This window comes from Neoarius graeffei, chromosome 26 (genome assembly GCF_027579695.1).
Source record: "Neoarius graeffei isolate fNeoGra1 chromosome 26, fNeoGra1.pri, whole genome shotgun sequence".
Classification (NCBI taxonomy): domain Eukaryota; kingdom Metazoa; phylum Chordata; class Actinopteri; order Siluriformes; family Ariidae; genus Neoarius; species Neoarius graeffei.
In genome coordinates this window covers 1,417,593-1,435,092 of record NC_083594.1, presented here as the reverse complement: position 1 = coordinate 1,435,092, position 17,500 = coordinate 1,417,593, and the positions used below count along the sequence as shown (strand labels likewise).

At 43.1% G+C, this 17,500-nt stretch overlaps 1 protein-coding gene across 1 annotated transcript in view; it reads left to right on the top strand.

The window, feature by feature from the left end:
* lrp1aa (low density lipoprotein receptor-related protein 1Aa) overlaps positions 1–17,500 on the top strand; it is a 181,188-nt gene that overhangs the window by 112,663 nt on the left and 51,025 nt on the right. Inside the window, 18 exon segments of the mRNA XM_060910723.1 lie at positions 4–231; positions 671–845; positions 1,874–1,968; positions 2,225–2,374; positions 2,476–2,616; positions 3,226–3,351; positions 3,521–3,652; positions 4,340–4,474; positions 4,581–4,710; positions 4,858–4,984; positions 5,625–5,776; positions 7,241–7,365; positions 8,156–8,530; positions 15,080–15,269; positions 15,356–15,560; positions 15,922–16,114; positions 16,748–16,873; positions 17,030–17,158. Coding sequence (XP_060766706.1) covers positions 4–231; positions 671–845; positions 1,874–1,968; positions 2,225–2,374; positions 2,476–2,616; positions 3,226–3,351; positions 3,521–3,652; positions 4,340–4,474; positions 4,581–4,710; positions 4,858–4,984; positions 5,625–5,776; positions 7,241–7,365; positions 8,156–8,530; positions 15,080–15,269; positions 15,356–15,560; positions 15,922–16,114; positions 16,748–16,873; positions 17,030–17,158 — 2,934 coding nt within the window.

Genomic DNA, 17,500 nt, shown 5'->3' with positions numbered 1-17,500 from the left:
TAGAATCTCGTCAGTTCCTGTTGTACGCTCGTCAGATAGAGATCCGTGGTGTGGACCTCTATAACCCGTATTATAACTACATCATCTCCTTCACTGTTCCTGATATTGATAACGTGACGGTGGTGGATTATGATGCTGTGGAGCGCAGGATTTACTGGTCTGATGTTCGCACACAAACCATCAAGAGAGCCTTCATTAATGGCACTGGCATCGAAACCGTCATATCTGCAGGTAAAACACACACCACTACTGATCAGATCGGTGTGACGCTGTGGGAAACACAGAATAGATTCAGCTGACGTTAATGAGGATACAGAAGAGAACCATGAGATATAACCCTTCCAGAAAAACCACATGGACTTCACATGTGATTTCTCATATGTGAAATATGTGGAAAATGTTATTTGCACATGGGAAACATGTGGTTTTGGCCCAATTCTATATGAATCACATGTGGTAACATGTTTTCCACATGTGCTCTACATGGTAACACATGTGGTAACGTGATCACATGTGAAATACCGTACATGGGAAATTCATGTGTTTTTTCTGGAAGGGAAATTTACACCAACATGATTAAACTCGCTGTCACAATTACACTTCTTTTATATTTAGTGTCCAAATGATGGGAAAGGTGATATAATACTGTGTGTGTGTGTGTGTGTTACAGATCTACCGAATGTGCATGGCCTGGCAGTGGACTGGGTTTCCCGTAACCTGTTCTGGACGAGTTACGACGCCAATAAGAAGCAGATTAATGTGGCTCGGCTGGACGGCTCTTTTAAGAACGCCGTGATTCAGGGTTTAGACAAACCGCACTGCATTGTGGTCCATCCCACACTCGGGTCAGTGCACACACACAGCTGTCACGAACACTAATGTCAGTGTAGTACTCCGTGTTGTGTGTGTGTGTGTGTGTGTGTGTGTGTTGTGTGTGTGTGTGTGTGTGTGTGTGTGTGTGTGTGTGTGTGTGTGTGTGTTGTGTGTGTGTGTGAGCTGAACAAAGACATATTTTCATCTGAAGTCCACGGCATTTTTTTTCTTTCATGCTTTTTTCAACTGATGGAATATTTTCCACTTCAAAAATCAGATTGTGTGTGTGTGTGTGTGTGTGTACGCACACCATCATTGTTCTTTCTCAGACATGTGATCATTCTCAGTCTTTGCTTTGACTTTCTGGTGACGGACAAAACTGAAGTCAGCACAAAATCCACAAAAATATTTTCAATTCATAATTTTCATTTGAAAATTTATTTAAAAACATATTTTTCTTCGGGGTGGCATGGTGGTGTAGTGGTTAGCGCTGTCGCCTCACAGCAAGAAGGTCCGGGTTCGAGCCCCGTGGCCGGCGAGGGCCTTTCTGTGCGGAGTTTGCATGTTCTCCCCGTGTCCGCGTGGGTTTCCTCCGGGTGCTCCGGTTTCCCCCACAGTCCAAAGACATGCAGGTTAGGTTGACTGGTGACTCTAAATTGAGCGTAGGTGTGAATGTGAGTGTGAATGGTTGTCTGTGTCTATGTGTCAGCCCTGTGATGACCTGGCGACTTGTCCAGGGTGAACCCCGCCTTTCGCCCGTAGTCAGCTGGGATAGGATCCAGCTCGCCTGCGACCCTGTAGAACAGGATAAAGCGGCTACAGATGATGAGATGAGATATTTTTCTTCAAGCTTTAAACTGAAAACTAATTCCACTCTCAAAATGGCAACACAAACAAGTTTCTTGATTTAAAAACGTTGTGTTATTAATAAACCTGTAGCTGTTGATTTCTCTCTCGTGCTCTGATGTTCGCTGTGTCACTCTTCACTCACTGCTGACTTGCGATTCAAAATTAAGTTTATTATGAAAGTTATTATTATAAAAGTTGTTAAATGTTTCAGGAAGATGTACTGGACAGATGGAGACAACATCAGCATGGCCAACATGGACGGAACCAACCACACCGTCCTGTTCACCAATCAGAAAGGACCTGTGGGTGAGTGACGCCTCACTGCTGACGCTCGCTTAGAGACGGGACGGTTTATCTGTTTATTCACCTTCACTCAGTAGGAGGCGATACAGATAATTACTGAATCCACCGTCACTGTGGACGATGATGAGCTGAAAAATGATGACTGAGGTTTGATAAAGTGACGATCTGTTGCATGTTTATCAGAACAAAGCAAACGTGTGTGTGTGTGTGTGTGTGTGTGTGTGTGTGTGTGTGTGCGTGTGTGTGTGTGCGTGTTCAGGTTTATCTCTGGACTTTGATGCCTCTCGTCTGTACTGGGTCAGCTCTGCGAACGGAACCATCAGCCGCTGCAAACTGGATGGAACCGGACTGGAAGTGCTCGAGGGCGTGAAGGGCAAATTAAATAAACCCTCAGCTCTGGCCATCATGGGTACCACACACACACACACACACACACACACACACACACCTCTTACACACTAACACATGGGTACAACAAACACATGACTCTAAAACCGAGTTGTTGCCTAGGCGATAAGCTGTGGTGGGCGGATCAGGGGACGGATCAGATCGGAACGTGCGACAAAAGTGATGGAGGAAACTGGAAAGTTCTGAGAAACAGCACGGCTCCCATGATGCACATGAAGATCTACAACGAGACGGTGCAGACAGGTGTGTGTGTGTGTGTGTGTGTGTGTGTGTGTGTGTGTGTGTGTGTGTGTGTGTGTGAGATTAGTGTCATTCCTAATAGTCAGTTTTTGACTATTTATTCATTTATAAATGGATCGTTTGTAAAGGCATCTTTATATTTACTTTTGTGTTTGTTTTCAATTAAAATAAAATTCTCAAGACATTTATTATTTTATTGTATTTATTATATTTAGATTTATTATATTTTACATATTGTATTTTTATAAATGTCTTTGTTTTTCATCTGTAAATTAATTTTAAAAGGTATAAAACTGTAATTAATTATTAATAGCAAATAAAACAAATCAATTGAAAATATACTTTAAAATACAAATTGAAATGTAAAGCGTTATTTTGAATTCTATAATATTTATTCATCTGTACATTATTGAATAACTGCTGGACTTTTAGCCTTTATACAGTTTGTACTGTTTATATGTTAATATTCATTCTATTTGTAATCTTTTTTTCCTGCATGTTTTACACGTTTTAAAATAAAAATGTATAGTTAAATAAAATTTCTAACAGGTGTGTGCAGTATGTACTTTATATTTTCTTTATTGATGTAAATGTATTTTATTTCCATCTCAGGCTCAAACCTGTGCAGTCATTATAACGGCGATTGCTCTCAGCTCTGTTTGCCCACATCGCCCACTACACGAGCCTGTATGTGTACCGCTGGGTACAGCCTGAAGAGCGGGCAACAGTCCTGCGAGGGTAACACACACACACACACACACACACACACACTCTTTCAAATCTCTAACTTTGAACGATGGTGATAAACTCAGTGTCAGTATTCTGTTGATGAAGAATTAACTTTGTGTGTGTGTGTGTGTGTGTGTGTGTGTGTGTGTGTGTGTGTGTGTGTGTGTGTGTTTTAAAGGTGTGGGGTCGTTCCTGCTTTACTCAGTTCATGAAGGAATCAGAGGAATCCCTCTCGACCCGGCGGATAAATCCGATGCCCTGGTGCCGGTGTCGGGTTCATCGCTCACCGTCGGCATCGATTTCCACGCTGGTGAGTTTATCAGTGAAGTGTAATGATTAATGCAGGTTTATTGCTCTCTGTGTGTGTGTGTGTGTGTGTGTGTGTGTGTGTGTGTGTGTGTGTGTGTGTGTGTGTTACACTAAAATAATCAATGATGGAGTTGTGTGATGAAGTGAAGTTACTGTTCCCACCTGGATGTTGGTTATTTTCCTCTAACAGCACGACCCCGAGTGTTTTATTCCTCTGACAGCACAGCTGATTACAGACCATTACAGTTTATTGTTTATTAAGTAATGACACGTCGCAGGTTCGGGGAAATGAAGAGGCGGAGACAGGCAGGTGAAATTCCACTGGAGGTTTTATTTTGCTTTGCGTTGTTTGCTTTGACTGTCAGCTTTCACTAAAGACATCTTACAGTTCCAGCTTCACCTCTGACTGTTACACAGCACTGACGCTGGAGACTCCTTCCAGAAACAGTCATACATTACACACATTTGATTATCAGTGTTGTGTCTGCTGGACACGCCCCTGTGGATGAGCTGTTACTATAGAAACGATTATGTATCAGAACGAGGGCATTAATATAAACCTGCGCTACTGTCAGAGCTGCTGTTAGAGAGAATTAATCAACACCTGAGTCCAGAACTCAGCAGCTCTGTGTGTGTGTGTGTGTGTGTGTGTGTGTGTGTGTGTGTGTGTGTGTGTGTGTGTGTGCAGAGAATGACACTATTTACTGGGTGGACATGGGCCTGAGCACCATCAGCCGAGCAAAGAGAGATCAGACGTGGAGAGAAGATGTCATCACCAACGGCATCGGCAGAGTGGAGGGGATCGCCGTGGACTGGATTGCAGGTTACACACACACACACACACACACACACACACACACACACACACACACACACACACAGAGCTGTTGAACTGTGTGTTAGCGATGAGTTTGCTGTGGGTTCTGTAGGGAACATTTACTGGACTGATCAGGGCTTCGATGTGATCGAGGTGGCTCGACTGAACGGGTCGTATCGCTACGTCGTCGTCTCACAGGGACTCGATAAACCTCGCGCCATCGCACTTCATCCTGAGAGAGGGTGAGACGCGTTTCCTTTCACCTGTCTCTCTCTGTCTGTGTGTTTCATTCACTGACTGTATATATGAATGGACTTTGTAACAGGTGTGTGTGTGTGTGTGTGTGTGTGTGTGTGTGTGTGTGTGTGTGTGTGTGTGTGTGTGTGTAGGTATCTGTTTTGGACAGAGTGGGGTCAGTATCCTCGGATAGAGAGATCTCGTCTGGATGGCAGTGACAGAGCAGTCCTGGTTAACGTTAGCATTAGCTGGCCCAATGGCATCTCCATTGACTACGAGGTTTGTACACACACACACACACACACACACACACACACACGACACTTGCTTTTATTTCAGAGAACAGATGAATCACAAGATTTTTTTTTTTCTGTGAATTTCTCCATTAGACTCAAAGTGCAAATAAATACTTTGTTCTTAAAGTACTGAATACATTTTGGAGAATCAATAATCAATACGGTACAAATCATTGTTAATGATTGAATGTTTTAAAGCAAAACACAATTCATATTTTAATTGTTGTAAATGCTTTATACTGGAATACTTTTGCATATTAATGAGCTGCATTAGCATGCTACACTGCTACATACAGAGCAAGTGTTAGCATTAGAGCTACATAATACAGGACATCACACAAAACCATCAGCGTTTATAGCCGTTTATTTATTGACTCTTTGACACTTTGATGTCTTTGATCTGAACCTTTTGAAGGTTTATTCCTCCGTTTATTTCTTTCAGCAAAAAAGTCGAACCCACACTGATCCTCATCCCTGATACTGTAGAGATTTTATAGCGATAACACTTTGGAAATATTATTGTGTATTTTAGAACTGATTAATAGCACGCGCCTGTTTGTGGAATTTTATTCTGATTATTTTCTTTCCTTTCCCCTTTTGTGTTTTTGTTGTTGATTGGACAGGAGGGTCTGCTGTACTGGTGCGATGCTCGAACTGATAAAATCGAGCGGATTGATCTGGAGACGGGGGACAAACGAGAGCTCGTGTTGGCCAGCAATAACATGGACATGTTCTCTGTGTCTGTGTTTGAGAACTACATCTACTGGAGCGACCGGTGAGACAGGGGTAGGGAGAGAGAGACAGACAGATAGAGAGAGCGAAGGGGGGAGAGAGAGATAAGATTTAAGATGAGTATTGGATTGGGGGAGAGGTGTGCAATCCTGAAGGCTCCGATGGAGAGAATTCCACAGCTTGGAGGCCGTGACCCTAAATGTCCTGGAGCCCATGGTGGATAGATTACATTTATAGACAGACACCAGACCAGAGGATGAGGATCTGAGGCTGTGACTGGGAGAGTAGGGCTGAAGTACCGTAAATCCATGAGATATAGAGGAGCATCACCATGGAGTTCTTTAAATGTGAATAGAACAATTTTATCCTGAATGTGAAATAGAACAGGGAGCTAGTGGAGGTTCTGGAGGATGGGGTGATGTGTGCTGAGCATTTAGTGAGAGGAAGAACTCTGGCTGCAGAAGTTTGAATGAACTGAATGGACTTGGCTGGAAGACCAACGAACGGAGCTTTACAGTAATCCCATCGTGATGTAATAAACACATGGGTGAGTGTTTCAGCGTCCTTAGTGCTGAGAGCAGGGCGGAGACGTGCAGTGGTGGGGAGACGTGCAGTGGTGCGGAGACGTGTAGTGGTGCGGAGACGTGCAGTGGTGCGGAGACGTGCAGTGGTGCGGAGACGTGCAGTGGTGCGGAGACGTGCAGTGGTGCGGAGACGTGCAGTGGTGCGGAGACGTGCAGTGGTGGGGAGACGTGCAGTGGTGCGGAGACGTGCAGTGGTGGGGAGACGTGCAGTGGTGCGGAGACGTGCAGTGGTGGGGAGACGTGCAGTGGTGCGGAGACGTGCAGTGGTGGGGAGACGTGCAGTGGTGCGGAGACGTGCAGTGGTGGGGAGACGTGCAGTGGTGGGGAGACGTGCAGTGGTGCGGAGACGTGCAGTGGTGGGGAGACGTGAAAAGTGACATGGAGTTTCTGTGATAAGAGAGCGAGAGAAAACAGAATCAAAGATAACACTGAGGTTACGTACCGCGAGCGAAGGTTTAATGATGGTGCCGTCACTGATCAGATTAAAACTACTACTGGAGGAGGCGATTGATTTGGAACCAATCAGAAGATGTGTTTGATCAGCATTAAGCTTTTTATCTCCAGCTTTACATCGTGGATGTATTCAGAGAGCGAGGGGGCGGGGCAGAAGGTAGAAGGTCTGCAGCTGATGTAAACCTGCATGTCATCTGAATAGCAATGAAAAGTCAAACCATCTTCACATTCAGATGAATGAAATCACCTGTGTGTAGATCACATCTCCGAGTTTACCAGACTTTTCTTCAGGGAAAAGTGTCTGAGACGGAGTTTTCCAGTCTGGGATAGAAAATACCGACTGAAAACAGAAACAGTGTTTATCTGCTGCCAGATGGAATAATGATGGAACATAAAGACAAGAGACAGATTAAAAATGAAAAATAAAAAGAAAGTAATTGTGTGTGTGTGTGTGTGTGTGTGTGTGTTAGCACTCATTCTAACGGCTCCATAAAGAGAGGAAGTAAACACAACGCCACAGACTCGGTCACTCTGAGGACGGGACTCGGAGTTCAGCTCAAAGACATTAAAGTGTTCAACAGGGCGAGACAGAAAGGTGAGGGTTCACGGTCCTCCTGCGTTTAGGAAATAAATAAATAAATAAATAAATAAATAGTGATGTGGACATGCTGTCTGCCTGAATAGCAGTAATTATTTAATTAAAATTGTAAATAATTCAATAAAAACACAACTTCAACCTTAAATATATTATATTGTTTGAATTGAATTAATTAATTTATTTATTTATTTATCTGGTAATTTATTCACATGTTCATCTTTTTTATTTTTCATTAAGAGTGGAAAAAACACAAACTGAATGTTTATGATGATTTGATCTTAAACACCACCAAGATTTAGCATTACTAATAATACTAATAATAATAATAATTAGAAAAAATATGATTATTATGATTATTGTTGAGTTATTAATGTAATAATAATTTTAAAAAGTAATGTTAGCATTTTTTACAAATATATACAAATTTATTTTTATTTTTGAATATTTTTTTCTGTTATGAATAAAAATAAATAATTTATTTTTATTGTAATTATTGACATTTATTTTTTATTTTTGCACATTTTGTGTTTCAACCTGTTTCACCTACCGTAAATAAATAGATAAATAAAATAAAAATAAATTAACGACTTGAAATGAACAGATGAAAATAAGACTAAATATCTGATGATAAAATCTGCACTCTCTCTAACACCCCTAAACAGTTCCAGAAAAGGTTCCATGTGGAACTTGGACAGAACACTGGACGTGTTGACCGTCCAAGCAGTTGTTGAGGAACCGTTTCTCTTTTCTAAACGTGTAACGCTCGTTTCCTCTCTCTCCCCGACAGGGACGAACGTGTGTAAGGAGAATAACGGCGGTTGTGAGCAGTTGTGTCTGTACCGTGGGAACGGAGAGCGCTCCTGTGCCTGCGCTCACGGCGCTCTGGATGAAAACGGACGCAGCTGCAGGGACTATGCCGGATACCTGCTGTACTCGGAGCGCACCATCCTGAAGAGCGTGCACTTATCGGATGAGAAGAACCTCAATGCTCCTGTCAAGCCTTTCGAGGACGCGGAGCACATGAAGAACGTGATAGCGTTGGCGTTCGATTACCGCGGCGGCGGAGGGAAAGGAGCGAACCGCATCTTCTACAGCGACATTCACTACGGAAACATCCAGCAGATCAACGACGACGGCTCGGAGCGGAAAACTGTGGTGGAGAGTGAGTCACTGAGCGCACTCGTTTACTTTAGAATACTGATCTTCTTTAATTCTACACCTGAGTGGGGCATCAGTACAGCAGATTGGATAATCACCAAGAAGTTAGTTAGAAAGTCAGCAGAATTATATTTACAAAATAAAAACAGAAATATAAAAGATCTCTACACTGATTTCTTTCTCTCGCACACAGTAAGATGTGCAGTGAAATGCTTTTCACAACCGTTCAGGGACATAAAACAGAATTTAAAACAAAAATAGAATAAAAATAGAATCTCAAAGATATAAAAGATAGATGGAGAAAAAAATGGAGTATATTTGGAATAAAGTGCAGATGTGTGCAGATGTGTGTGCAGAGCAATGCTGTGAAACATCACGCTGAGGTCGTTGCAGTGAAATAGCAAACAGTTATAAAGAATATTTATAAATCGGCTGTAATACAGGAATAATAAGAGGCGTGTCGAGGGTGTGGATGTTCTGAAAACAAATCCAAGCTCGAGTCTTTGGTGCTCTCCTGGGCGAGAGCCTGAAGGTCCTGGAGGAAGAAGAAGCTCCTCCTCGTTCTCTCTGTGCTGGAGCAGAAGTGCTTCCCTGACCCTCTGTTGTTCGGAACAGGTTTTGTTTTTTAACACTTTTTTTGTTTACCACATAATTCCAGATATGTTCCAGATGTTATTTCATCGTTTTAATGTCTTCAGTTTTGTAGAGAATAATCACAATACAGGGCGGCACAGTGGTGTAGCGGTTAGCGCTGTCGCCTCACAGCAAGAAGGTCCTGGGTTCGAGCCCCGGGGCCGGCGAGGGCCTTTCTGTGCGGAGTTTGCATGTTCTCCCCGTGTCCGCGTGGGTTTCCTCCGGGTGCTCCGGTTTCCCCCACAGTCCAAAGACATGCAGGTTAGGTTAACTGGTGACTCTAAATTGAGCGTAGGTGTGAATGTGAGTGTGAATGGTTGTCTGTGTCTATGTGTCAGCCCTGTGATGACCTGGCGACTTGTCCAGGGTGTACCCCGCCTTTCGCCCGTAGTCAGCTGGGATAGGATCCAGCTCACCTGCGACCCTGTAGAAGGATAAAGCGGCTACAGATAATGAGATGAGATAATCACAATACAGAAACACCTGTGAATGAGTAGAGTAGGGGTGTACAAACTTTTGACTGGTACTGTATGTTGGTATTTTTTCACCATCTAAAATATTTTTATATGATATAGAAGGTGTCTGAAAATTACCCTCACAATATCAGAGAGAAAATGGAGAAAAATAGAAGAAACGATCCATTCTGTCATTTTTATCACCTTTTTATTTTTTTCCAGTTTTCCAGGACTTGGTTAATTATTTTTTCTTTCTTTTCTGTTTTGTGTCCTGCTGTGGACCTGAAGTGCAAATATAAAGTTTATTAGCCGGTCAGTTTAATGGATGGATGGATGGATGGATGGATGGATGGATGGATGGATGGATGGATGGATGGATGGATGGATGGGAGTTTATTGGCTTTATTAACTGTTCGCTTTTATTTTCTTTGTCAAAGTTAATCTACAGTTTCTTCTTTTTCCTCTCTGAGTTTATTTTATTGACTTTTCAGTGGACCTTTCAGTCCTCCCTGGTTTCTACTCCTCTGACTTTTCTGCTTTTCTCCATCTTTACTTTCATGTTGAGTTACAAAAAGAAAAAAAATTAAATCAATCGAAGGCTGAAATCTGGACCATTTTTTGTTTATTTGTTTGTCTGATGACAAAAAGTGAAGCGTTTGAACTCGTTCATGTGAATCACATTTTCATTAACAGTAAACGTAAAGGTGTTGATCTGTCAGTGTAATTTTCTATAATAATAATAATAATAATAATAATAATAATAATAATTTCTATAAAAGAAGCTTCAGCTTGTGTGGTGTAGATCTGAGTCATTAGAAAACATTTTTTTATCAGAAGATTATAAACAACGTGGGTTCTGCTTCTATTCGTAAATGATCAGTCGTGTGACTGTTACGGAGTGTGTAATGTACAAAAAAAGAAAATAACCACATTTAACACTTCACTTCATGTATAATACATTTCAGGACATTTCTATTCTGCAGAATATTTTCATTTCGATCTTCCTGCAGTAAATTGATCACGTGCTGTCGTGCTAGAGGACGTTGCTCAAGCAGCCACTTTTCCCCACGAGTTCCTTCAGTGCCTTCCTGAATTTCTGTGACATGAAGACGTACAGGATGGGGTTTGCGACCGTCGATGAAGTGGCCATGATGCGAGCAAAAGTGGCAAAAGGTCCGAATCTGGGCAGAGGCCCCACCACTGTGGATCGATATCCAAGCTGGACCAGCATCAGTCCGTAGGACGGCAACCAGCACAAAACAAAAGCCAGAACCAGCAGAACCGATGTGTGGGTCACTTGTGTCTGGTACCGTTCTAACTGGTCTGTCTGACTGTTTTCCCGATTCTGTCTGGTTTTGTGCAGGAATTGGTAGATCTTACCATAAGCTAGCGTGATGACCACTAGCGGAAGAAGGAAGGCAAGCAAAAAGTGGCAGACGCCGTACGCGATCTGATGTGTTTCAGACAGGAAGTTGAAACATATCAAATCCTGCCTGGTTGAACGCAGTTCTGTCCCTGAGATTAGCGTCCTCCAGGTGAACTGAGGAACCGCCAAGATGATAGCTGGTACCCACAGGACCACAGCAACGATTTTTACATGCCCGCTTCTGCGCCAGCGGTACGCTTTGGTTGGGTGAACCACAATTACATAGCGACTGAAAGCTAGAGCAGCTAACGTGAAGGCGCTAGCAGAGGTGCACATGGCTCCCAGGAAGCTCACTGCTTTGCACATTAAGCCTCCGAAGGGCCAGTGGCGGGTCGCTATGGCGACGGTGTGATAGGGGACACACAACAGGAGGAAAATGTCCGCTACGCTTAAACTCAGAAGCAGAATGTCTGTTCCGTTTGCGTTAGCATTTTGGATTCCAGCAGCACTACTTCCACGTCCTGCTTTCATTGTTTGCAAGATGATGATGATGACCAAGATGTGTCCCACCGTTCCGGTCACAAGGATGAAGGTGTCCAGTATGGGCACGAGGACCTGTTCAACATTAGTGGGTCCTGAAACATCACTCATGTTCTCTCTATCACCTGATCCTGTGATGTTATCCATGAGAAAGATATCCATTCCGGAAGATTGGTGCTAATCCCAAAGTCCCAAACTGCAAGCGTTGTCCATGGGAATGGTCTTCACGGACGACCTGGAAGTTAGCAGTTTTCTGTGCTAAACATAAGCAGGGTTTCTTCTTCCAAATGCGAGCCTTTGTATCTATTTGTCCAAAAGGCAGAACGAGTCCAAAAATCCTGTTACACAACTACAAACGTCAAACTCATGAATTATGCCCCAGACGACAGTATTCCGGTATTCCGGTGAGAAATCCCACGGCTTCGCTTTCCTCTTGTTGTGTCTTTGTGGAATGAGGAAATCAGATCAATGTTTACAGCAGCTGTAAGGTTGATAAAACCTCGCTGGAATGATTACCACACAGTCTGGAGTCCAAAGGACGTTCCCAGACCATTGGTTCAAAGGACACAGGACCCATTCATGGTGATATCTTTAGAACCTTTTGAACTTTTGTCGATGTTTAAATTGTTGTTGATTCTTGTTTCTTGTAATCAGAACTGCAGTTCCACGAGTTCCATGAGATTCAGAGGAGAAAAATCAGGTTTCTTTTAACGCTGCAGTGCTTCTGTTTTCTCTGAATATCTTTGGTGTCTCTGTCCAACCTGGGGGTTATTGATATTGTCTACGTTTGAAGCTTTGTGCTCCTGAAAGGCAGCGATGATGAGGTTTATCATCTCACATCCATGCGTGAAGTTTCATCCTTTTGTTAATCCACAGGTGATGTCTGAAACGGAGAGATGTTAGCTCACCGTGTGAAGAGCGTGTGAGATGAACATGTCCTTTGAACTCTGCGCTGATGGCACTTTATAAACAGGGAAATCTGTTTGGCGAGCCCAGTTGGATCGTTTCCAGTTTGCAGAGTTTAATTTCAATCCATAAAAACGTCTTCAAAGCTTCACCTGTTACCTCCAGCGTGATGTGATTCGGTCTTGTGTGTTTCCTTCATGTTAATAAGGTGAACACGTTGTACTTTGAACCTTGCAAAAACACACTGCTTTGTTCTTCTCCAGTCTCGCACGAAAGAGGTTTAACAAGACGTTTTATATCCGCAATATACACAGGCTCAGCGACCAGAGGGAATGCAGTATAAGGCGAACAAGCGTAAATGTAAAATGACCCCCCACAGAACAGCAGCGTTTAGGTGATGATGTGATCATCATGTTCATGTTTAGGAGTCTGTTTGATTTGTCGTTATGAATCATCAGGGCTCGGTGTGTGATTTAAACCTGATGGGATTGATGACTCAGCATCCTGTTTATGAGGAAATAACACGAATGATGGGAAAATTTATTTAAAATTATCATGTTTTAAGCTGCACTGAAATATTACAAGTGTATTTGCATCAAAGACAAATTAAATCTATCAAAAGTTATAAAAGATGAAGATGTCAGTGAGGGATGAAGTTATAGTTCAGAGTCACTCGCTAAATATTTACAGCTCATGCACTTTTTAAAATTTTTAATATAATTTATATAACGGCGTAGTCGAGCTCAGCTTCACAACTTCTTTACTTTTTATTTCTCATCCTGCAGTTAAATAACTCATTTTTTAAAGACTTTAGGTTTTTTCCCCTTTGTGTCTGAAGTCTGCGGTTGGATGGTTGTGATGTCACTCAGACGTCTTTCTGTTAAAGTAGGCGGGGCTTGACCATGTTTATGGATTAAAAATGATAGTGGCGATAAAGTTTAATACCAAAATAGTGGTTTTGAATGAATGAATGAACCCTTTATTATCACTGTTTTACCAGTGAAATTGACCATCAACCTGTCCTTACAGAGGGGGGCAGTACAGGAAGACAGGGAAAAAAAGAAATTACAGAGAACATGAGGAAAGGAGAGGAGAAAAAACCCCACCCCCACTCTATGCTCCTGCGGGAGTACAGTGTGGGAACGTTAAAAAACCTCAGCACATAAGCACAAGAAAACACAAGTACATTTTACATCATAACACGGGACTTGGGGGGGAGGGGGGGGCGATCAGGGGTGGTGGGGGGTAGAGGGGGAGGGGAGGAGGTAGAGGTAACCCAGCGCAAGCAAGCAGCCGTCTGCTCCTGCAGCCATGAGGGCGCTGGTCACGCACCCGCTTGTCACACTGGGGGTGAAAAGCGGCGACTGCGGGGAGTGGGGGAAGGAATTTGGAAGAGAGAGTCTAACAGCAGTGTTCTCCAGGGGAATTGTTGCCCCAGCAACAACCTTGCCAAGGCCAGTGCTGGCTAGGGAGCCGAAATAGATAAGATTGGAATTTGTTTGGTCTTAGCGAGCAGACGCATTCTTTTCACGCCTACGCCGCATGTCCATGTCCATCTTGTTCTCCAAAACGATCTAATTTCCATTGCAAAGCCGAAAGCTTCTCCAAGATATTATCCACATTGCGGGTCAAGTTCTGAATAGCCACAGTCTGAGTGCCGACAGCTCTGCCCACCGCTTCAATCATGTCGGGCAGCTTTATGGGGCTTTGAACAGCTGTCACCGTTTTCTGATTTCTTCGATAAACCAGGGCAATGCCTAATCCAATCAGCAAAAGTCCTGTAATCATGGTTCCGAATAGGTAGATGTCTTCAATGTCCTCCACAGAAAGAACCGCCAGGCACACGACCCGCCACTTCTCCCATGTCCATCGTATGGCCAGCTGCGAACGTTCCGGCAGGACAAGCTGGTTTCCCCAAACCCAGGCTTCTCGTCGAGAAGATTGTGTCAGTTGTATGAAGAGACCAGTTTATCAATTCCATGGTTTTTAGTTCGGAGAGTAATGCGGAGAGAGTCTCTCAGAATATACACACTTAGACAGACGAGACAGCAGAGCAGAAGCAGGAAAGATAAGAGAAGGGAGAGGGAGAGAATGCGACCGCCTTCCGCAAGAGCACAGAGAGAAATTTTTAGCTCATCAGATGAGCTCATGCGATCACGCCTCGTCTGTTGTCGTTGTCCGTCCACAATTTACAAAAATGGCTCCTCCTCCTACAGGATTGATCAGATTTCAATCAAACACACACACAGCGTTGCCCAGGTGGATGTGCTTAAAAGTTGTCAAGACGGTGGTGCCACCTGTCCTATTTACCATTTTACGGGCGTCTTGGCCAGTATGAGTTACAGCCTCATTGAGATTACTCTTCTTTTTTTTTTCAAATTATAATTCTTCAATATTTCTTCCATCACACTTCAGAACATAAGTAAAAATTAATCAGATGATCACACAAACACACAGATATCTCATTAAATTTGAAGTAATTATTAAATCATCTGCCTGAACGCTTTCCTTACACAACTTTTCCTTTCATTAATTTAAAAGCAATCTTACTTGTGAGATGTTTTAATTTAATTTGTAATTTTGTTACTGTTGTTGTTTTGTTTTTCTAATGTAATCCTGTAATAAAACTGTTGTTTTTCTCGCTCTCCTGCAGATGTGGGTTCTGTGGAAGGTCTGGCGTATCACCGAGCGTGGGACACACTGTACTGGACCAGTTACACCACGTCCACCATCACACGTCACACCGTGGACCAGAGCCGGTGGGGGGCCTTCGACCGGGACGTGGTGGTCACCATGGCAGGAGACGACCATCCCCGAGCCTTCGTCCTCGACGAGTGTCAGAAGTAAATCAGGTTTCACGTCTTTCTGTGACTCGAAAATGGATTCTTTAGTTAAAATCTCACCGAACTTCTGTTTTTCTGCTCCTCAGCTTGATGTTCTGGACCAACTGGAATGAACAATCTCCCAGCATCATGCGCGCTCAGCTTTCAGGCTCCAACGTCCTCGCCATCATCAGGACGGACATCCGAACTCCGAACGGTCTCGCTATCGACCACCGCACTGAGAAACTCTTCTTCACTGATGCTACGCTGGACAAGATTGAGCGCTGCGAGTACGACGGCAGCCATCGCTACGTGAGTCTCTCACACACACACACACACACACACACACACACACACACACACACACACACACACACGTTATTTCATTTCATTTTAATTCCATTTTTATCAGTTGTCTGTTTTAGTTCGTGTTTCATGGCTCTGCTTTACTATAAATATTTTTACACACATCTAAATATGTTAATGTTTTATATTTTATCTTTCCATGTGAAGCCCTTTATGATTTATTCTTTACCTAAAAACAATAAAACTTTATAAATAATGTTTAAATAAAAGTTACAAATGTATTGCTTATTTCAGGGATTTGTAGTGGTTTTAAAGGGGTGTGTGTGTGTGTGTGTGTGTGTGTGTGTGTGTGTGTGTGTGCGCGCAGGTGATCTTGAAGAACGAGCCGGTTCACCCGTTTGGTTTGGCCGTGTACGGTGATCACATTTTCTGGACGGATTGGATTCGGAGAGCCGTGCTGAGAGCCGGGAAATATGTCGGAGACGATATGAAGGTGTTACGTGCCGACATTCCACAACAACCAATGGGAATCATCGCCGTCGCCAACGACACCAACAGCTGTGAGTCCGAGCGGAAAACATAACGGGATTCGATTTTGGGGACTCAAGCATGGACAATGTGGATAAATTGTGGAAATAATGGAATTTTACTGGAATTATATTAAATATAAAGATAATATCAGCTCACAGCAGGCAGCTATGGAGTGTGTGTGTGTGTGTGTGTGTGTGTGTGTGTCTCAGTCAGGTGACTATGTGCCAAAAGTCATTTCAGAAACTGACACGGCTAATAACAAATTCATAAAGCTGAGGAGCATGACCGCACACACACACACACACACACACACACACACACAATCAATATCCGTCTAAAGGTGATGCTACTCATTTCTCAAAACGAATATATAATTTCTGAATATATAATTATTAAATATTTTCAGGAGAAGTAATATCAGTGAAATTGTCACTGTAGTGTTTTTTTGTTTCCTTTATGTAAATAAATGCATTGCATCACCACTATTTTACAAGTGGAAAGGGGTGGGGCTTATAGGCTTTGGGGTGTGTCCAATTTGCATGTCAGTACAATCTGGAAATGGAACCTGTTCTCAGAGCTGCTCTCTGCTGCCATCACATGTTTCCTGCTGGAACTGCAATAAATCTAATGGGGTGTGTGTGTGTGTGTGTGTGTGTGTGTAGGTGAGTTCTCCCTCTGCAGGGTGAATAATGGAGGATGTGCAGATTTGTGTTTGCTGTCGTCTGATGGACGAGTGAACTGCAGCTGCAGAGGAGACAGAAAACTGCTGGAGGACAACACCTGCATTGGTAACACACACACACACACACACACACACACACACACACACACACAGTCATTCCTCCTACTGAAGTTGTACAGTGTAGATGCAGTACATACACTAATGAAATAAAACATGATGAACTCTGTGTGTGTGTGTGTGTGTGTGTGTGTGTGTGTTTCAGTGCCGAACATGTCTTGCAGCAGTGTGAATGATTTTCAGTGTGTGAACGGAGACTGTATCGATTACACACTCACCTGTGACGGAACGGCGCACTGCAAGGACAAATCCGACGAGAAGCAATCTTACTGCAGTGAGTATGTGTGTGTGTGTGTGTGTGTGTGTGTGTGTGTGTGTGTGTGTGTGTGTGTGTGAAGGGGCTAAATACCCCCATTTTGCAATTTAATTTTCACAAAGTTGTGATTGTGTTCAATAAACTAGAAGAACAACTATATAAAAGTCCACAGTACAGGAAAAGGGATCTTCAGGGGTTCCTCAGGGGTTCCTCAGGGGTTCTTAATTTACTTGGAACCTTTAACATTTCCTTCTCAGGACAAACAAGAGCCATTAAGTTCACAGTATTTGATAAAATTAGTGTTCCAGCTGATTAAAACTATTGAGAAAAGAAGTCAAATGTCAGTCTGTTTACACTACA